The 22,349-nt window shown below is 39.0% G+C and overlaps 1 protein-coding gene across 1 annotated transcript in view; it reads right to left on the reverse strand.

Annotated features, from left to right (window-relative positions):
* The window catches only part of ank1b (ankyrin 1, erythrocytic b), a 251,906-nt gene that overhangs the window by 79,705 nt on the left and 149,852 nt on the right, over window positions 1-22,349 (reverse strand). Inside the window, exons 15-27 of the mRNA XM_062031115.1 lie at window positions 20,932-21,030; window positions 20,722-20,820; window positions 17,670-17,867; window positions 17,399-17,497; window positions 17,124-17,222; window positions 16,044-16,142; window positions 15,759-15,851; window positions 14,825-14,897; window positions 14,651-14,671; window positions 9,298-9,421; window positions 8,512-8,575; window positions 5,245-5,357; window positions 4,284-4,508 (exon numbers count right to left, since the gene is read on the reverse strand). Coding sequence (XP_061887099.1) covers window positions 4,284-4,508; window positions 5,245-5,357; window positions 8,512-8,575; window positions 9,298-9,421; window positions 14,651-14,671; window positions 14,825-14,897; window positions 15,759-15,851; window positions 16,044-16,142; window positions 17,124-17,222; window positions 17,399-17,497; window positions 17,670-17,867; window positions 20,722-20,820; window positions 20,932-21,030 — 1,406 coding nt within the window. The remainder of the gene's footprint in view (window positions 1-4,283; window positions 4,509-5,244; window positions 5,358-8,511; window positions 8,576-9,297; window positions 9,422-14,650; window positions 14,672-14,824; window positions 14,898-15,758; window positions 15,852-16,043; window positions 16,143-17,123; window positions 17,223-17,398; window positions 17,498-17,669; window positions 17,868-20,721; window positions 20,821-20,931; window positions 21,031-22,349) is intronic.

The following is a 22,349-nucleotide window of genomic DNA, read 5'->3' on the forward strand; positions in this document are numbered from 1 at the left end:
TATTTTGTCATATTTTTGACTTATTAAATTACTAAGTCATAATAATGACATACTTAGTATCAGGTAACTAGGACTGTTTTGTGTATTGTTTTTTTTTACGGAAAAAATATTGAGATATATATAGTATATCGGCATTCAGCATATGGAGCGGAAAACACAAATTGTAGGCTTCTTCACGCGACGAAGTCGGCCTACTTCACCACAGTCTGTAGTCTATTGCCCCCCAGGCTGTGGTGGCAGCGATGAGATGGAGACGTGATGGCGACAGGCCGAGTTACGCTGTTCCTTACACCCACCCACCCCCTTCCCCTTGGAGAGACACCACCTTAACTAACAAATTTTCTGGGGGAAACACTGATTTTCATTACACAAACTTATATGTTGTGAAAAATATAGACAGTTTTAAAATATATGCGTTAAACCACTAATTCTAATATAAGCTAGTCAATGGTGTTCTTATGTTTTTTGCTTTGAAAAATGTCACTGTTAGCCAGTGTCAAACAGCCCCTTTAATCAAGTGATTTTTTGGCGTACCACTAGATGGAGCCCGCGTTCCACTAGTGCAGGCCTGGCCAACGGCTCGTGAGCTTCATGCGGCTCTTTGGCTGGTTTTATGCGGCTCTTAGGCTCTTAACTCTATCAGTGCCCACGAGGTGTAGACGCGACAAAGTCTTTCATGTCGGAGGCCCACATTGCCGCGTTACTGTACTGTAGTATATCTACTGTCCCTAACGTTCGCTGGGACGAAAAACACTACATTTCCCAAAATGCAGCGCGACCGAGACACACGGCCGCTTCATTGACTTCCGCTCAGCACAAAGAGGGCGTTTTCTCAAAATCTAGCTTGTAAAACATCGTGGCGTTCAACACGCAGCCTCTTCTATCGGCCGTGACACTAATGATGCGGCGCAGAATTGTTAAAAAGCCGTCCTGAGTGAAAGAAAAGATCATCATGAAAAAAAAGGAAATACTTGGATTACAATACTCTGATTACTTTTTTCGCCTGGTTTAAGTCGGTTTGAGTTGCACATAGAAGAAGAAGCCGAAGCTGGTTTGAGTGACGTCAAACGTGCATGTGCGTGAGATCACAGTAGTAAACAATCTGTGACAAGTTCGCTCTCAAAATGGCAGGGGAAAAAAGCACTGCAAAACGAAAATATGAAGAACACAGGACCTTTTTAACAAAGTGGGAGAGTTTATATTTTTTTATTGAACGTAATGGCAAGCCATTCTGCCTTATATGTCAGGCGTCATTAGCGCATTTCAAACTTCAAATCTTCAGCGTCACTTCAGCTCACTCCATGCTAACATCGACCAGGAATTTCCAAAAGGGACAGAACTTCGCAAGCACAAGTTGGCCACTTTGAAAAGTCAGGCAGAAAAGCAGAAACAGTTTTTCCAAACATTTAGGAAGCACAGAGACCGTAACGCTTGCATCATATCAACTGGCTTGGAACATTGCACAGGCTAAAAAGCCATAGAATGAAGGGGACTTTGCCCTTAAAAAATGCCTCTGTGATGCTATTGAAATCTTGTCTCCTGAAGACGGCAAACTAAAAAGAAGGTTATGAGAAGTCCAACTGTCCCGCCACACTGTTGAACGCAGAATATCAGACATTAACAAGGTCACAGTTGCACTCTGACTTTCAAGCATGTGAGTATTTTAGTGTCGTATTGGATGAGAGTTGTGACATACAAGACGAGCCTCAGTTGGCAATATTTGCACGGTCTGTTTCAAACAATTGTGTGATAAAAGAAGAACTCCTTGTTATTGTGCCATTAAAAGACAGAACCCGTGGCATAGATGTGAAAGAAACAATGATGGCTGCATTTGCGAAAGCAAATCTGCCCATACAGAAACTAACTGCAATAGCCACGGATGGAGCACCAGCCATGATCGGATCTGTGAATGGGCTTGTGGGGCTGTGCAAAGCTGATGAAACATTTCCCGAATTTTGGAATTTCCACTAAATTATCCACAGGGAGCAACTAGAATCTAAATCATTGAATTTACACAACGTCATGAAACCTGTGATGGAAATCGTCAACTACATCCGCACACATGCACTTAACCACAGGCAATTCAGGAATCTTATCGCTGAGCTGGACCAAGGGCTTCAAGGTGACCTGCCGCTGCAATGCACTGTGAGGTGGCTGTCAAAAGGCAAGGTACTCTCTCGCTTTTTTGAGCTTTTGGATGCTGTAAAACTGTTCACGGAAGAGAAGGACAAGGACTAGAGGTCCGAGAGCTCGGGCTCTCGGACCTCGGGTGGATTATGGATCTGGCCTTTTTGGTCGATATGCTGTGTCACTTGGACAGACTGAACCTGACACTGCAGGTTAAGTTAAAATGCTGCCTTGGTGCAAAGTGTTTGCGTTCGTCAACAAACTGAAGCTGTTCAAGGCGCATATTCAAAAAGGAGATTTAATGCATTTTCCCACTCTGCTAAAAGCCAGCAAGCAAGTCACCAGCGCCGCCATGAAAAATAAAAGAGACAGATATGCGACACTTGTTGAAAACCTGCACGAAAGCTTTGTGACCCGGTTCCGTGATCTACAACTGAAAAGGCCACAGATTACATTCCTCGTCGACCCATTTAATGCAGATACGGACTGTTTGAAAGCCCCACACGTCACAGATGAGGCTGCAGCTGAGTTGGAGATGATCGATCTTTGTGAGGAGGACCAACTGAAAGCTGCTTTAAGGGAAGGGACCATTGAGTTCTGGAAAAGTGAGCCAATGGAAAAATACCCCAATATCAAACGGGCTGCGCTTAAGATACTGTCAATGTTTGGGTCAACATACGTCTGCGAGTCTGTGTTTTCTACCCTGAAACATGTGAAATCAAAGCATCGATCTGTTCTGACTGACACCCATGTGAAAGTTAAGTTAAGTTAAAGTTAAAGTACCAATGATTTTCACACACACACTAGGTGTGGTGAAATTTGTCCTCTGCATTTGACCCATCCCCTTGTTCACCCCCTGGGAGGTGAAGTGAGCAGTGGGCAGCAGCAGTGCCGCGCCCGGGAATAATTTTTGGTGATTTAACCCCCAATTCCAACCCTTGATGCTGAGTGCCAAGCAGGGAGGTAATGGGTCCCCTTTTTATAGTCTTTGGTATGACTCGGCCGGGGTTTGAACTCACAACCTACCGATCTCAGGGCGGACACTCTAACCACTAGGCCACTGAGTAGAAATAATTGCTTTGAGTGGCAACAACAGAATACAAGCCAGATTTGAAGAGGATTGTCCACGACAAGGAATGCCAGAAGTCCCACTAAGCAACATGCATAGTAAGGGAAAAAACATTATATTTTTGTTTGTGGACTTGGTTGAACTGAGAGTTTGTGTGTGTGACAGTGCACACAATGTTAATTGTTGAAAATAACTGGCCTGTGGTCTTAGTACTGTAGGAGTCATGTTGGTGTGTGACATTTACAATAAATCTGGGTCTGTGTGTGTGTGAGTGTGTGTGTGTGTGTGTGTGTGTGTGTGTGTGTGTGTGTGTGTGTGTGTGTGTGTGTGTGTGTGTGTGTGTGTGTGTGTGTGTGTGTGAGGAAGGGATGGGGTGATGTTCATGTGTGCCCATGTGTAGGATGTGGCTCTTTGCAGTAACACAGTAAAAAAAGTGGCTCTTAGTCTCTGACTGGTTGGCCACCCCTGCACTAGTGGTACATTTTGAGAATTACTGCGATAGGCTGCACATTCAATGATAGCTAACCTTTGTAGCTAAACTGTGCCAAATCGCTAACTAGTTTTACACTCGTCTGCAACTGTGAAACTATATATGTATTCAGGCGTTTTGTAAGTATCCTCCTGGGCTCATTATGTATATTATGGCAATTTTCGTTGCGTTGGATGACATACTGTAAAAACACACGGGCTTGTAGCACTTGCTGCCTACAGCACACTCCAGCACCAAAGTGCAATCACCAATTCCATCCATGTTCTTATGTCTTTCAATGTTTCTTATGCATCTAAAAACCTAATTAAGGAGTATGTGCAATTGCAAACGTTGCATAGTGTAGCTAGCACTGTCGACGCTTGTTCTCTTCACCTTGTCCTTCGCGTGCAAGTATTATACAATGCGGGGCTTGCATGCTCAGAGCAGGAAGAGGGATGGATATAATGCTTACAACACTTTCAAAAGTTAGCGCCCTCTAGGCAGCCGCGTAAAAGATGCAAACAGTCACTTTAACCATAAAGACATACAAAACACATGCCAAAAGACATATGTAGCTTTATACTGTATATACTATAATAGCATCAACAATTGACTCACCCAAGAAACTGCATGCTGGATGGACCTAAAGAGATGATGCGGCTGGCAAGGCCCTCCCCTTCCACCAGAGGAGGGGGCGTGGTCAGTTTCTGAGGTTTGACCAGACGACAGGTAATGCGTGTTGGTGCAGCGCATGTCCGAGGAGGGATGATCACTCGAAGGCCGTGATGTCTGCTGCCTCGCATGGAGCCTCCACGAGCGTCCACCATGAAGCTCACCAGGAAGCTTCAAGTGAACAAGTTCAGAAAATGACATCATGGTGCAGAAAAGCAACATTGGTGTATATGTATATTTTATAAGAGACTAAAATCCAATGATGCAGTGTGAGTACCAGCAGGCAAAAGACATTGATACAATGTTGATTATACATACATGTCCCTTAAAACTGACTTAGAAACAATGTTGCAAAATAGCAGTATTTGTAAATTTAGACAACGTTGGTGTCTAACATTGGATCTGCGTTGTTGGTTGGGAAATGACAAAATTTCAAAGGTCAAATCAACGTCACTGCCTAACATTGAATAAACATTGTCAAAAAGCACGTCGTTTCAACGTTGTATTTGTGTTGTAAAATATGATCAAAATTTAATGGTCAAATCAACGTCAGAACTCAACATTGAATAAACGTCATCAAAAAGCATGTTTCAATGTTAGGTTTGAGTTGTTCAACGCGTCAGGACCTAATTCAACAAGTTCTCAACGTTGTTTTAATGTATTGTGCATGCTGGGTAGGCACATATTTCATTATATGATTCAGGTTTTTCCCACTACACCTGATTATAACTTTTACTACTACTAAATGGAAAAAGGAAGCTCCATTGACAACTAGTAGAAATACTGTATGTCATGAACTAATTAACACACTGCGGCTAAACAATTACCACACTACAACTCTTCAGAACTATCTTTTTAACCTGTTAGACACAGATGACAGCTGAAAAGACATAATCAACAAGCTTACCCGGTGTGAATGGGGCTGGCCACAGGGCTGACGTTGTCTGAGGTTTCTGTCGCTGGACTGCTCGGGATAAGAGAATCTTCGTCATACTCCTTTGGCAGTGGGATGGGGGTCTGCTGAGGTCACAGTGTGTAGGGAACATCAAAGGCAGTCAAAATCACTAGCAAATTACCACGACTGATACAAAATAATGGAAAAAAGTGATGTAAAGTGAGAGAATCCAAGTCTAGTGCAACGTTGATTTACGAACCCCTCTGCTCGATTTACAAATTTATATGTGTTTTTTTATAAATACATTTGTTTCAATATACAAACTTTTATAAGTACAAACTCTGTCCAAGAACCATTCAAGTTCCTAAATCGAGGTTCTACTTTATTTAACAATATATTGACCAAATGAGTACAGTGGAACCTCGATTCACAAACGCTTCTATTTGCATTCTTTTCGGTTGACGAACGTTGACTCAAGCCAAGTATGCCTCGGTGTGCGACCAATGTCTCGATGTACGGTCACTTCATTAATTTTTTCATTTAACTATTCATTCTGTTTGCCGTTGGAGCCTCTATGGAGGCAGCCATTTTGATGACAACACTTCCTGTAAAACGCCTTTTTGAAGAGGCGGGCACCCAACGTCACATCCTGTTTATGTTTTGCTCAGAGTACTAGCCTAGCGGTGCCGCCAACGGGACATAGATTGGCTCACATGTATGGCAAAAAAAAGTAAACGCCTGCAACCATTTTCAAAAAGGACGTTTATATGGTTGCTGACTTTGCCGAAGGAGTTAATTAACTTTGCAACGATGGAAAGAGCGTGCAGGGGAAGGTGGAAAAGTTGTCGCTCGTGTAGCTAAACAAGAAGCAGCTAGCCAGTGATAGCATTTCCGAGGCTATCATTTACGAGTAGTCTTGCCATTAATATGGTGACTTGATGTCCAAAAGTGACCATGTTGGAACCAGCACGGAAGAACAATTTTAGAAGTGTCGTGTGTGTTTGGGAAAGTTTCAGGCGCAGCCGTCATTCACAGTGTTGGGTGCAGCATGCCCGCTGATGCGGTGAGACTGCTTGGACAAAGCTGACTCTTCAACATGAATTTTATTTGAGAGGGGAAATTTCTACATATCTTTTTAACTGTGATAAGGAGTTTTTTGAAAAAAGATGTCAGGGGGCATCTTTTTTGCTAGAAAACAACAAGTTTGTGTTAACGCTAGCGGGGGCTGGAACATGTGGAAGGTGACACTATGTTTGTTTACCTCTCCCAGACTGTTCAGCACATATTCAAAGTCACAAGGTAAAATTATTTTCCTCTTTGGGTTTTTTGTTGTAGCAACATGTTTGGTAACATTTTGAAGTGTACCAAACGCGCCTTGAGTGTACCAAACGCGCCTTGAGTGTGTGTTTGTGGACGCATTGACAGTTAGGCTGGCTGTTGTTGTTGTGGTGTTTGAATAAGAAAATAGATTGTTGAGCCATTACCCGCTTGTTCTGTTATTTTGATACATGTACATTATTTATACACATTATAGTGTCTTCAAAATGTGCATTTTCTAATACAAAATGGGGACTTTTGTCGAGGCAAGAACCAATTATTCATGTGTACATTGTTTCTTACACAGCAAAAACTGAAATCTAAGTAAGATGAAATATCTCAAATAAGGGTGATTTTTGATTATTTTCTGTCTGATAAGATAATTCTTCTCACTAAGCAGATCTTATGTTAGAGTGTTTTACTTGTTTTAAGTGTTTTGCTCCTAAATGATCTCAGTAAGATATTACAGCTTGTATGAGATTTGATTACCTATATTGAGTAAAACATGCTTGAAACTAGAATATCAACTGTTGCAAAGCTGTGTCATCAACACTCACAAGTATAAAACTGCTTTTTTTAAAGTTATAATTTCTTATTTCAAGCAAGAAAAAAATAAATCATGACTTTGACACAATTTTGTCTTATAATTAAAACGGATGACAGCCAAATGGACTTTGCTGTTTTATTTTCAATGAAACAAGAGAAAATACGTACTCATAAAGTAGTACAGTTGGCACAGTACAGTAAACATTTAACATGTGACATTTCTAACAATTTTGAACAGAAATAGTTCATGCACATTCAGATGAATTCTTCAAAATTACAATAAAAAAATGTTTGGCCGGGGGCCAGGCTGTATATATGCGCACTGATTGACTGAAAGAGCACGCACTTGGCGCGGTGATGTCACGTTATCGATGGAAAAATGCATTTTTAGACCATATGATTTGCCTGAGCGGCTAGGAGACCCCGAGAGTAACAAGCGGTTGCCTTGTTGCCTTTCCATTAAGAACATTCGTATTTAGTATAAGTTTGCTGGTTTCAAGAAGTGTAATGCTGAGCGCATATCATTATGTCAAGATAATGGCACTAGCATTTACTTTATTTAAGAATATTTTTCAACATATTGAGCAAAAAGGTCTCTTTTTTTTTCTACCAAGAAAAGTGCACTTGTTATTAGTGAGAATATACTTATTTTAAGGTATTTTTGGGTTCATTGAGGTTAGCTAATTTAACTTGTTTTGGAAAGTCTTGACAAGCCAAATGTTCTTGTTCTATTGGCAGATAATTTTGCTTAGTTCAAATAAAATACCCCTAATTTTTGTAATTTTTTTTCTTGTTTTTGAACACTGACTTTTTGCAGTGTATGAGGAAATCTGTTTCACTTGAAAAACGTTTTGGTCGGCGGACCATGTTCAAGAACCAACCTCATAGATTGAGGTTCCACTGTATAACGAAAAATAAATATCAACGAATACAACAAATGCACATTTGTCATTAGCAGTGGCACGTCTACATTCATTGGCACCCTGCGTGAAGCCTCCTTTTGGCGTGCAACAATAACACAAGCATGACATTACAATAGGAATGTTTTTTTAACCCTCATCCATGCGGCGCCCGAGCAATTACCCATGTGGCCCATATCTAAAACTGCTTCTGGTCCTCAGATGTACTCAGATGTTGTACCAACTATGACCCAAATGGCGAGTGTGCCAAGACACACCTTAACCAAGCTCATCACGGTGTGAAAGGAGAGGGACTAACTCCAGTAGTTGCAACTTTCTTACAAAAGTAAGAAAGAAGACGAGAAAGTAGGAAAAAAAGTGCAAAAGTGTCAAAAATTGCGCCCTCTGGAACTAAGTATGCAGAGCACATAGTATGCATATCGAGTGTACTGACGGAAGTATTCGATGATTTGTGACACAGCCTATGATTATTTGCCACTTATAGAGGTAAGCATACCTGATCAAGAAGAACAGTCTCTGGCGAAACACAAGGGATCCTAGGAATGGCGGGAGAATACGGCCTATGGAATAGAACATGAAGATATTTATTTCATTTAATACAAACATTTTGATCGCTAAAAATGTATTCTGAAAAAAAAAAAATCTCGACTATAATCTAATTTAGACCAATTCAATATCATACTGATTATACATTTAAAAGACGACACCTTTCCGTGTCCATCATGAACTTCCTTGTATTTTTTTAGTCAAGTCATTTACAAAAAGGTAAAACATTGTAAGCTAAAGAAAGAGGTTCCGCAGCCTCCATAGCAGAACCTCCAGGTTCTGTAACAGCTTCTTCCCTCAGGCCACAAGACTCTTGAACGCATCTTAATAATCCCCTCAATTCCCCACAAAAACGGATTAACTCGCTGGAATATAAAGACAATATAACATACATCCATAAATGTGGATGCATATGCAAAAAAAGTGCAATATATTTATTTGTACAGTAATCTATGTATTTATATCTGCACCTTATTGCTCTTTTATCCTGCACTACAACGAGCTAATGCAACAAAATGTTGTTCTTATCTTTACTGTAAAGTTCAAATTTGAATGACAATAAAAGGAAGTCTAAGTCTAAAGGCTACTAGGAGGTAGTAGCTAGCTACATAACAGCTCAGCACACAATAACATAGAAGCTAGACACTGCAATACAATACAGTTGCTGAATATTTTTTGTAATAGAAACAAACAAAACTTACAAACAAGCAGAATGCAAACAACATAGTGGACTTACGTGGTTCCCACACCTCCCTCAAAGTCTCTAAGAGTCTTCTTCGGGGAGAGAAAGTCATCGTCTTGATCCTTGAAGTCGTCAAGCTTCAAATAGCGCGCTCCGTCCATACCAAGCAACTCATCTCCTGCGGGAGAAATACAAGTCACTGAGTTTTAAAAAAGGCAGCAAATTAGAGAGAACAAATAACACACAAAGAATTGTGACAGAAGGACAAGAACAGAGTACAAATTATGTGAAACACTTCCAAAAAAAATCATCCACACTGACTACAGTACTTATACAGTATCAAATAGCATCACTTAAGGAGTATCAAATAGCGTCACTTAAGGGCGACCCTTGGCATAAATAATTATTACAGAGATATATTATTAGATACTGTATTCGACTAATTTGCTTTGTTACCCACAGTATAATACAAAGCTAAGATGTTGAGGTTTTATTTAGCTAGTTTAGCATACAGTGGAACCATAAAAATATGCTTTGGTATACAATCCTTGTCTTAGTGTACGAACATTTAATCCACCCATTGTGCGCCTGTAGGGAAATATTTTTTGAATTCGGCAGCACATCCATTTTGGGCGAGCAATTTGGTGCTTACTGCTTTTTCAGTCAGCTTCTGTGCTAATTTGTGTGGTTTTAAGGTTGTTGTTTTTTAACCATTTTACAACATATTTTTTGATTTGCTAGCTGAATACAAGTCCAAAGAAAGCGATGGACAAGCGATTTGTGGTTTGAAACATTCAGCAAGTAGCCACAGCATTGTCAACACTCCTTACAACATTAACCAACAAGATAAAGTGGAGTCTATTTTTTATTCCTAATCATTGTATTGACCTGGTAAGTTAAAGAGTTTTGTGATTTCAAACTACTGTATGAGTGCACCACAGGGTTAGTGACAGTGAAGTGTGTGCCTGTGTGTCGGCACACAGTTAGTTGTTTTACTTTGTAATATTAAATAGAAAGTTGCTCGCTTGTTATGTTTGTTTGACTTATTGGACTGTATAGCAATTTATATTGTGTTCAAACTGTACAAACGTTCACTAAAATATGGCCTTTGTCGAGGCTGGGTCCCATTAATCATGTTTGCATTGTTTCTTAAAGGCCTACTGAAACCCACTACTACCGACCACGCAGTCTGATGGTTTATATATCAATGATGAAATCTTAACATTGCAACACATGCCAATACGACCGGGTTAACTTATAAAGTGACATTTAAAACTTCCCGGGAAATATCCGGCTGAAACGTCGCGGTATGATGACGTATGCGCGTGACGAAGTCAGAGTAACGGAAGTTATGGTACCCGTAGAATCCTATACAAAAAGCTCTGTTTTCATTTCATAATTCCACAGTATTCTGGACATCTTTTGCAATTTGTTTGATGAACAATGAAGGCTGCAAAGAAGACAGTTGTAGGTGGGATCGGTGTATTAGCAGCGGACTACAGCAACACAACCAGGAGGACTTTGTTGGAGCGCTAGCCGCGCTAGCCGCGCTAGCCGCGCTAGCCGCTGACCTCACCTTGACTTCCTACGTCTCCGGGCCGCCAAACGCATCGGGTGAAGTCCTTCGTCCTTCTGCCGATCGCTGGAACGCAGGTGAGCACGGGTGTTGATGAGTAGATGAGGGCTGGCTGGCGTAGGTGGAGAGCTAATGTTTTTAGCATAGCTCTGTGAGGTCCCGTTGCTAAGTTGCTAAGTTAGCTTCAATGGCGTCGTTAGCACAGCATTGTTAACCTTCGCCAGCCTGGAAAGCATTAACCGTGTATTTACATGTCCACGGTTTAATAGTATTGTTGATTTTCTATCTATCCTTCCAGTCAGGGGTTTATTTTTTTGTTTCTATATGCAGTTAAAGCACAATGCTATCACGTTAGCTCGTAGCTAAAGCATTTCGACGATGTATTGTCGTGGAGATAAAAGGCACTGAATGTCCATTTCGTGTTCTCGACTCTCATTTTCAAGAGGATATAGTATCCGAGGTGGTTTAAAATACAAATCCGTGATCCACAATAAAAAAAGGAGAGTGGAATCCAATGAGCCAGCTTGTACCTAAGTTACGGTCAGAGCGAAAAAAGATACGTCCATCACTGCCTCTCAAGTCGTTCACTGTAACGTTCCTCATCTACGAATCTTTCATCCTCGCTCAAATTAATGGGGTAATCATCACTTTCTCGGTCCGAATCTCTCTCGCTCCATTGTAAACAATGGGGAATTGTGAGGAATACTAGCTCCTGTGACGTCACGCTACTTCCGGTACAGGCAAGGCTTTTTTTTATCAGCGAGCAAAAGTCGCGAACTTTATCGTCGATTTTCTCTACTAAATCCTTTCAGCAAAAATATGGCAATATCGCGAAATGATCAAGTATGACACATAGAATGGATCTGCTATTCCCGTTTAAATAAAAAAAAATCATTTCAGTAGGCCTTTAAGGAGAAATTTGCTTCAATATATGAACTTTTCTATTTACAAACCCTGTTAACGAACCTTTTAATTTCATATACAGAATCTAGGTTCCACTTTATCTACATGAGATCGGTTTTTAACATTTTTAATGCAAAGTATCAAAGTGTCACCAGGCATGCTTAAATTTTTCTGTATACGATCCTGCTACAAAGAAAACGTTTGAACACCCCTGGTTTAACCTTGTATCACTTTCACAACATCACAGAAAAAAAGACCACAAAGCAGTCCGACATTTTGGATTGGAAGCAATGGAAATGGACCAACAACACCCAGCATGGACGGCAAATCAACCACAAGGCACCTAGTTATATACAGTGGCTTTTGTTTTTAAAAAGTGAGCATGCTCAGTACAGATGGCATCACACATGGCAATGATTGCTTCTGTGTAGGAGAAAAGAGCTTGGTTATTATAGAGAAATGGGACTGAAATAATAAGCACCACATCACGATTAATATGGGCTGCTCAGGAACAAACACAAACACAAAATTGTTAACAATAAAGAGAAGAAATCAATTTAAAAACAAGTACACCATTGCAAACATGTCAAAACATGAAGCTGGATGACAGTAACTGGGATTCCTCCGAGCAGAAAGACGACAATTTAGCCATTAGCAGGGGCACTAATTAACAAACAGCTGAATTAAAAGAGAAGTCGCCGTCTGAGTGCAGGAATTATGTCATTAACCCTTTCATGTACAAATTATTCTATACCTAATTCAAGAATTCAAGTTGTTTTTACTCTCCAGACATGGGAAAAAAGCCTTCATTTAAAAAAAAAAAAATATTTTCCAAGAAGTTGGTGTCCACTTCGGTGGACAACATGTTAGAACACAGGTGTCAAACTCAAGGCCCGGGGTCACATCTGGCTCGCCATTATATTTTAAGTGGCCTGTGATAGCCTTAGAATGATGTGTGTCAATAAGGCATTTCATCTTTATTGATAATGTACAGGTACCTCAACTTACGAGCTTAATCGCTTCTGTGACGGAGCTTTGTATCTCAAATCAACATGTTCCATTAAATATAATTGAAATCAATTTGATTGGTGCTTGCCCGCTAAAAAAACAGCACATTATTAAAATGTTACATGCCTTTTTAAAAAGAAAAAACCTACTTTTAAATAAAAAATACTGTATAAAAACAACACACTTGATCAACCAACAACTACAGTAGTTTTATGAAGAGATGTAATGATAATGTGCAGCATCCCTCGGAGAGTGGACTCCCACAGTATATAATTTAACAAGAAATGGGCAACAAATTGTGTTAGTATCTTCTTTTAAATATTTAGGATTTGTAATTGATGACCACTTGAGTTTTAAGGAGCACATTCAGTATGTTGTAAAAAAAAACTGAAACTTTTACTGGGATTTTATTATAGAAACAAGTCTTGCTTTTCTTTCACTGTGAAACAGAAATTGGTGGAAACAACATTTGTGTTGTACATGAATGTTACTGCTGGTTGTCTCCACAAGCTGGATAGTGTGTACCACGGTGCACTGAGATTCATCACCAACTGCACTCCCCTTACTCACCATTGTGTGTTATACCCAATGGTTAACTGGACATCTTTATGTGCTCGACGCCTCAATCATTGGTATGTGTTCATCTACAAAACCATTCTAGGTATCACTCCATCATATCTATCTTGTCTTTTAACAAAGAAACAAGGAAGTCACAATCTTCGTTCAATGAATGTTCTGCAATTTGTCGTCCCCAAAGTAAGAACTGAACTGGGCAAGAAAGCATTTAGGTTTTCAGCACCGAAGGCTTGGAATAACCTACAATCCAATATTCAACTTCAAACCCTTGTTACATTAAATGAGTTTAAAGCTTTTGTGAAAGGATTGCAGTCTACCTTGTCTGTATGCACATGTGTCATGTGAGCAAGTTTTAATTATGTAAATTTGATGTTTTATGTGTTGTTTACTGTTTTTAATGTAACCTTGCTGCTGCCCTCTTGGCCAGGTCTCCCTTGGAAAAGAGATCTTTGATCTCAATGGGATTTTACCTGGTTAAATAAAGGCTAAATAAAAATAAAAATACATTTAAGCTGCTTCTCTGGCAAACACACCATCAGCAGCTTCATCATACAGTATATTTATGGAAAAATGTGCACCATTTGGATATTATTTTTACGTTCTTGGCGGCATGAGACTCATTCTGCTTCAGTGTGGTGCAGACGAGTGATACGCTCAGTTGGCGACACATTCGTCACGTTTTTAATTCATTCTTTTTTTTTGTCATTGACAATTTTTTCAATTAAAATCCTACACTAGCAGAAATTAAATATCTGCTCGTTATTTTGACTTGGGTTTTCGAAGAAGTTCTGTAACTGTGATGTGGCCCAAGATGAAAATTAGTTTAGAGGTTAGAGGCTTAATTGATGACATGCATTTCTAGGGGGAAAAATAAAAAAAATAAAAAAATTGGAAATATTTTTAAATAACAAAATGAAAAAAGGTTTTAATTCTTTAACAGTGTGTCCACTTATCTTAACATACTCCAATTGTTCAAAAACAGGTTTGTCAGCTATCTTGTTTTTGAGAAGGGTTTATTTTTGCCTAATGGGTGGCAGTGAATATCAAGACACAATAGTGTCCACTCTATTGACCAATGTCCATAAAAGGGTTAATGAGTTCTTGAACACAAGTGTCTAAAATGCTCATATTAGGAAAATGTTAATGAAAAACTGGACATTTTATGTAAATAAATCTCGGAGCAAAATATAAAGTGTGAAGGAATAAAAAATTTGAGCGGAAAACATATGGCTGAAGTTGGGTCAGAGATACAGATTCGAAAGACAAGTAGTGATGCACGAGAAAATGAGTGTGTGACTACGATGAAGCCACATGGTCACTGAGCAGAGATACACACAATCCTACCTAACGTTAGCTGGGCAACCCCTATAAAACAAATGGAAAGGGTTTAGTTATAATCATGTATGTAATGATTGTTCTTATAGATAAAACATATGCCGCGGAACCATCAAATCAGCCTTTTTCAGAAAATTAGCACCATCCCCACCTGGTGGCTTTTCCGTAATCATATCAATCTACCTTCATCCTCCGAGACGTCCAAGATTTCATCCACTGTCTCAGGAAAACTCATTCGATGCTTTTCTGTCGTGATCTGTAAAAAGAGAATAGAAATTAGGCCGTGGTAGAGATGGAAACAGGCGTTTTGGTGGGAGCAGAAGAAATTTCAACTGCAATAGGTAAAAAGTAATATTAAGTAAGTATTTTTGTAGATCTTTAAAAAGCGTTGGATATGCTTGATCATAAACTATCACTAAATATGGGATAAGAAAAGTGGTACATGAGTGGGTTGTATCTGAAGGTTAGAAAACAGTTAGTAGAAATTAACAATAGGAAATGTGCTTTACCTTATATTATTTGTGGAGTACCACAAGGTACTTGGATCCTTGGACCTATATTTTGTTTTACATATGCCAATGATATCGCTTTGGTTTCCAAATTGTTTAAGTGTATTTTATTTACAGATGACACAAAACTCCCTTTTATTCAGGACATACTATTACAATGTGTTAGAGCTGGTTGAGAATGAATATTAAAACTAAAAGATGGTTTCATAATAACAGGTAATACTTGAATACTAGTGAAACTAAGTTTATGTTTTTTGTCATACTTAAATAGGAAATGTGTGGATGCCTCATTATATATCGTAGGATTTGAGATTCAAAGAACAAAAGAGATTGGTAAAGTGTTGTGTGGGTGTGCAAAGAGGATGCAGAGACAGCGTAAAAGTTGGAAATATACAGTGTTTGAACTGAACACTGCCATTTACATGCTAAGGTCAAAATAAAGAGTATCCAACTTTGGGTGAATCTGTTGGTACGATACAACAACAAAGCACCACCTTTCACTGTCATCAACAGCGTTGTGAAGGTGATTAGATTACCTGTTACTGGAAAATAGTCATGGTGTTGCAATATACAAGTGTTGCGCCGTTAATATTCCTAACACTGCTTACCGTAGAAACAGATTCCTCAGTCACCAGTTTGAGCACATCGATAACAGAGATATATCCCAGACGCTTTGCAATGCCCAGTGGAGACGTCCCATTCTGTGAACAGACACATAATGGTTTGCAAATTAACATAAACACATATTAATTGAATTTGATCTTTTTTGTCCTATTTTGAGTTGTCAATAATTGTGGGATCCAGACTGGAATGAATGGTATTACTCAGTTTAACATCGTCTAACAGGTGAGGCTGTTATCAGGTAGGTACTTGTGATAGGAAAAGTGACTCACCGATGTTATGTCATTGGGCTGTGCTCCGTGTTTCAACAGCAGGGTGACAATATCAGTGTGACCCTGCTGAGCTGCCTGGTGCAAAGGGGTGTAGCCCATCTGGAGGCAAAATACAGAGAGAAAATAATGACAGAGAATGTCGCTTCTCACTGATAAAATGACAACAATGTTGCAATTAAACTAAATTTTTTTTATGCAATCAATCAAGCAAATGTCATGAACAACTGCACCCAACACAGTGCTAGCTCGGTTTTCATACACCTTTTCATAGAATTGAGTTTTAGGTAAACATCTTTGTCAAAAGTTTTCCCTGGTTTTGATTTCCTTTCAGGTTATTGTACCGCTAAACATTGTAACACGTAACAAACCTGTTTGGCAAAATATAATTCTGATAAATCCAGTGCATGAAAAAATAATCCAACACATTGCTCACTAAGTCTTTTTGTTTAATGACTATGACTGCAAAATAATCCACCATGGAGCCAAAGAAAGTTGCAAGTGCCAGCATTTGGATAAAGAAGGTGAGAAACACTATTGAATTGAAGAAATAACTCAGAGCAAAGTACAAAGTGTGTGTGACAGTTTCTGTGCCGTTTTTCTGTTGTTTAGTGTTTCATCATGTTTTTTTGTTCCACTTTTTGTTTTAGGTTTGTCTTGCACTGTCATTAGCACTGATTGTGGGTGCTGTTCTGGTTTGCAATAGGGAGCCTCACTTGTCCATGATTGCCAATGATAAGTGTTTATCTGCCAGTGTCGCCTTCCGTGCGCTTTTGTGACACGCGTGGCTCTTCCCTTAACTCCTCCCTCTCCGCCTTTGCCAACAAAAATCTTCAATGAAGTTAAGTGTTGTTTAATGGTAATGCATCCATTACATTAATCATTTACATGTTTTCTGCATGTAAAACTATAATTATTATCTATGAAATAGCACTTCATGTGTTGACATTTTTGAATGTTTGGAATGTTAAGTGGATTTACATGATTTTGTTTGGGTAAAAATCTTTTGATCCTGTGAGTCTGTCTTTTTCAGAACTTTTGCAGCTGACTGCTTACAAAAACAGATGTTCCACTTTATATTACCCGTGTTTTGCTGTTCACGTGAGCCTGCTGCTGCAGAAGAAACTTGACCACCTTGATGTTACCATAGTGACAGGCAACGTGAAGGGGAGTGTAGCCCATCTGCGACAAACAGTGAATATTATCAAAAAATCAAATTTATATACTACATATAAAAGTTTTTATATTTTTTTAAAGATGGATTCATAACAAAAATAGTAAGCTGTCAACAATAACATACTTAAAGGTTGCAAGTCCAGGAGTGAATTAGAGCATTATTTTGTTTTTATTGATCTTACCCGTGAAGCAGCGTAAACAGATGCACCCTGTTTGACCAGTGTGTCGGCAATGCCCACATGACCCTCCTGTGCTACAAGATGTAGAGGTGTCAAACCATTCTGGAGAAAAACACAGGGAAATATGTATCAAATTAGCAGTGGTTATTTCTAAAATGGATTTGAAATTGAAAGCATGTGTACCTAATCTAGTTCATTAAGACAACCATTGAATGTATTGCCAGTGTATACACTTTATATACACGTTATATCGTATGACTGGCATGGTGCTTACCTTGTTTCCTAAATTTACATTAGCTTGCTTGGAGATGAGCAGAGCCACAATGTCGGGCCGTCCTTCTTGCGAAGCCAGATGTAGAGGCGTGATCCCTTGGAGGGACTCGGCATTGGGCGATGCCCCATTCTGCAGCAGGCAATTGGTCACCTCCATCTGGTTCTGCTTGGCGGCTATATGCAAGGGGGTATACCCGTTCTGCAAAGAGACACAAAGATGTCCAGAATGATGCAGGATTGGGCATTTCCTCGCATGTGATCTTTGGAACATTAGAAATTGAAGCGCTGAGGATTACTGTACACCATGGGTGTCAAACTCTGGCCCGCGGGCCAAAGTTGGCCCGCCGTGTAATTTCACTTGGCCCGTGAGGTGATATCAAATTAACACTAGAGCTGGCCCGCCGATTATATACAGCGGCGGTGGCGCGGTACACCGTTAATTCTCATACTTGCCAAACCTCCCAAGAGACTCCCAAATTTCAGTGCCCCTCCCAAAATTCTCATCCTGTCCAACGATTGCTGGCCCAGTTCCTTAATATGTGCGGCTCTGGCACGCACACTGAAGTGAATGCAAGGCATACTTGATCTTCAGCGATACAGGTTACACTGAGGGTGCCAGTATAACAAAAAACTTTAACATTGTTAGAAATATACGCCACACTGTGAATCCACACCAAACAAGAATGACAAACACATTTCGGGAGAACATCCGCACAGTAACACAACATAAACACAACAAAACAAATACCCAGAATCCCATGCAGCCCTAAGTCTTACGGACTGCAATATACACCCCCGCCCCCCAACCCCGCCCACTTCAACCGACGCACGGAGGGAGAGGGGTGCGGGGGGGGGGGGGGGTTGGTGGTAGAGGGGGGTGTATATTGCAGCCCGTAAGAGTTAGGGCTGCATGGGATTCTGGGTATTTGTTTTGTTGTGTTTATGTTGTGTTACTGTGCGGATGTTCCCCCGAAATGTGTTTGTCATTCTTGTTTGGTGTGGATTCACAGTGTGGCGCATATTTCTAACAGTGATAAAGATATTTATACGGGCACCGTCAGTGTAACCTGTATTGCTGTTGGCCAAGTATGCTTTGCGTTCACGTGTGTGTGCGGTCTGAAGCCGCACATGTTTTGTGATCGGGCCAGCACGTTGTTGGAATGGATGAAAAGCAGACGTGACGACAGCTCGTGGAGGACAACTTTGTTCGATAAAGAAGGTTGCCTCAGTTCAAAGCCTGAGCCCCGACATTAATGAACTAGCATCCAAGAAAAGATGGCAGGTATCTGGCTTGGGCACATCAGATTAGATCAGTGTGTTTCAAACTGAGCAATTTAAAGTCCTGAATGGTTGGTTTATTCATTGTTATTTTATTTTCTAATTTATTAGCCTGTGGAAAAAGTTAATGTTGCTATTTACCTCAGAAGGCTGCAAATAGAAAAGAGGCATTACATTTTTATTTAAATTTTATTTGATATGCCATTGATATTTTTTAATTATTATTATTATTATTTGAAACTCAATTTTGCATGTCACTATAAAGTTATATAAGCCTTGCTTGTTCAATATTCAATGCAAAACTTGTTTGGGTCTCTATTAAAAGGTTAATTTGTTCAACCTTGGCCCACGGCTTTGTTCAGTTTTAAATTTTGGCCCACTCTGTATTTGAGTTTGACACCCCTGCTGTACACTGTCAATTTCTACATGATTGGCCAACAGTGTGGTAAACGTAAAGCAACTGTGTAAAGGGATGTGTCGACTAGCGATCAACATTTTTTCCAATCTGGTTTTTGGCCTTAAATCCGATCCAAATTCAAGTCCTGATCCGATACTTTAACATTAGATTAGAAAACTGAAATGATTTATAGCAAGTAGCTAAAGTAAACATAATACATTTGTATAAAGATTTTATCACATTTAGAATGTGCTAGTATTGTTGTAAATCAGATGACATATTGAATTTGTGGCATTGAATGGCGCATACCTTTTTTGTTAGTGACACAGTAGTTAGTAGTTAGTACACAATAAAAAATTTAAAAAGCAAAAACAACTATTAGTTCCCATTTAAATCATTTGGGTTTTGCCCTCAAAGCCTTTCGGTGTCCATAAAAAACAACAAAACTTACCAGAAAATTATTTTGCAATAATACAAACAAGAAAAATACAAATATTGAGCTAATCATTTTAGTATTGTGTATAGACTGATACTATACAAGGCAGCATAAGTGTCAACATCAACCAGCCCTACTTTACATTGAAGCTTTAGTGGTTAACTACTTGTGTAGTCCCACTCGGTGTGTGTGTGTGTAGTGTGCTTAGTCATTCTTTTTTCTCTAGTCCTCCAGCGATAATGCTACTTGGAAGAAAATGTGTTTATTTTCCACCATAATGGTGAGAATTTGTCTCTTAGATGCATTACCGTATTTTTCGGACTATAAGTCGCAGTTTTTTTCATAGTTTGGCCAGAGGTGCGACTTATACTCAGGAGCGACTTATGTGTGAAATTATTAACACATTACGGTAAAATATCAAATAATATTATTTAGCTCATTCACGTAAGATACTAGACGTATAAAATTTCATCGGATTTAGCGATTAGGAGTGACAGATTGTTTGGTAAGCGTATAGCATGTTCTATATGTTATAATTATTTGAATGACTCTTACCATAATATGCTACGTTAACATACCAGGCACGTTCTCTGTTGGTTATTTATGCGTCATATAACATACACTTATTCAGTCTGTTGTTCACTATTCTTTATTTATTTTAAATTGCCTTTCAAACGTCTATTCTTGGTGTTGGGTTTTATCAAATAAATTTCCCCAAAAAATGCGACTTATACTCCAGTGCGACTTATATATGTTTTTTCCTTCTTTATTATGCATTTTCGGCCGGTGCGACTTATACTCCGGAGCAACTTATAGTCCGAAAAATACTAAGACTTAGACTTCCTTTTTAGACTAAAGGAAGTCTAAGTCTAAGTATTTTTCGGACTATAAGTCCGAAATACAGTACATTATCTTCGGAATAACATTCTCTGTTAGTCTTACTCGTGCAGTGCTGTGTGCAGATCCTCCCTTGCTGACCAGCAGTTTAACAACATCCAGGTTGTTGTGGTGAACTGCCACATGAAGGGGGGTCAGACCGTTCTGTTGAACACACACATAATGACAAAAAAGCATGAGGAAGCATGCATATATGAGACAATAACATGACACACTGCTAAGTAGCACTTCCATGCGCGCATAAACCTGCCTCACCTTGCCAGCTGCGTTGGGATTGGTGCCTCTCTCGAGAAGGAGCTCTGCTACATCCACCTTTCCGTATTTAGAGGCCACGTGGAGGGGGGTGAAGCCTTTCTGCTCCAATGAAAACCAAATACAAAGCTATGCATCACTTCTCCAAAAGGATCACATTTATACTTCTAATCAGTCGAATGGTTGTACACAACCTCAATGTATTGCACCAGGTATAGTCTAATTGTTTGTGATACCTAACAGTGGAGTAAATAATGAGTTAGTTCAATGCTGACTTTAATAAGTTTATCCCCTTTACAAAAACAGTCCGTATTTTTATAGTAATTTTATTTGGTTCATATTTTTTGCTTAGTATCAACAACAACAAAAAACAAAACATTAAATAAAAGCCAGGGGTGCTCCAAACTTTTTCCAGCAGGGGCCGCATACTAAAAAAACATGCGGGGGCCATTTTGATACTTTTTATTATTTTGTAAAAGGTTCTGTTGTTAAATATACTCTATACATGTAACAACAAAACACTGTGCTTTGTGTCAACTTTGTGTTATAGGTGTTGAAGAATGGATTAAATGTAGATAATGTGTTTCACTATGTAAAGTGCTTTGAGTCTCTAGAGAAAAGCGCTATATAAATATAATTCACTTCACTTCAAAGCATAGGGTTATTAGTTATTAGTAGTGCTGTCAAATGATTATTTTTCTAAATCAGATTAATCACACTTTTGAGTTTGGATTAATCATGATTAATCACAGGTTATTACTCGCTTGAATAATTTAAATTAACTTGTAAAAAGAGCCCAATAAATACAATTTTATTGTCAGAATGTCATCAACAAACATTGTTTTTAATGTTTTACTGGAATGCCATTTATTTGTTCAAAACTTAGTATCATTTATATTAGGGATGTCCGATAATATCGGCCTGCCGATATTATCGGCCGATAAATGCGTTAAAATGTAATATCGGAAATTATCGGTATCGGTTTTTGTATTATCTGTATCGTTTTTTTGTTTGTTTTTTTTTGTTTTTTTTTATTAAATCAACATAAAAAACACAAGATACAATTACAATTAGTGCACCAACCCAAAAAACCTCCCTCCCCCCATTTCTTTCTGTTATCAATATTCTGGTTCCTACATTTTATATCAATATATATCAATACAGTCTGCAAGGGATACAGTCTGTAAGCACACATGATTGTGCGTGCTGCTGGTCCACTAATAGTACTAACCTTTAACAGTTAATTTTACTCATTTTCATTAATTACTAGTTTCTATGTAACTGTTTTTATATTGTTTTACTTTCTTTTTTATTCAAGAAAATGTTTTTAATTTAGTTATCTTATTTTATTATTATTTTTAAAAAGTACCTTATCTTCACCATACATGGTTGTCCAAATTAGGCATAATAATGTGTTAATT

The sequence above is a fragment of the Entelurus aequoreus genome, linkage group LG21 (genome assembly GCF_033978785.1).
Source record: "Entelurus aequoreus isolate RoL-2023_Sb linkage group LG21, RoL_Eaeq_v1.1, whole genome shotgun sequence".
In the NCBI taxonomy this organism is placed as follows: domain Eukaryota; kingdom Metazoa; phylum Chordata; class Actinopteri; order Syngnathiformes; family Syngnathidae; genus Entelurus; species Entelurus aequoreus.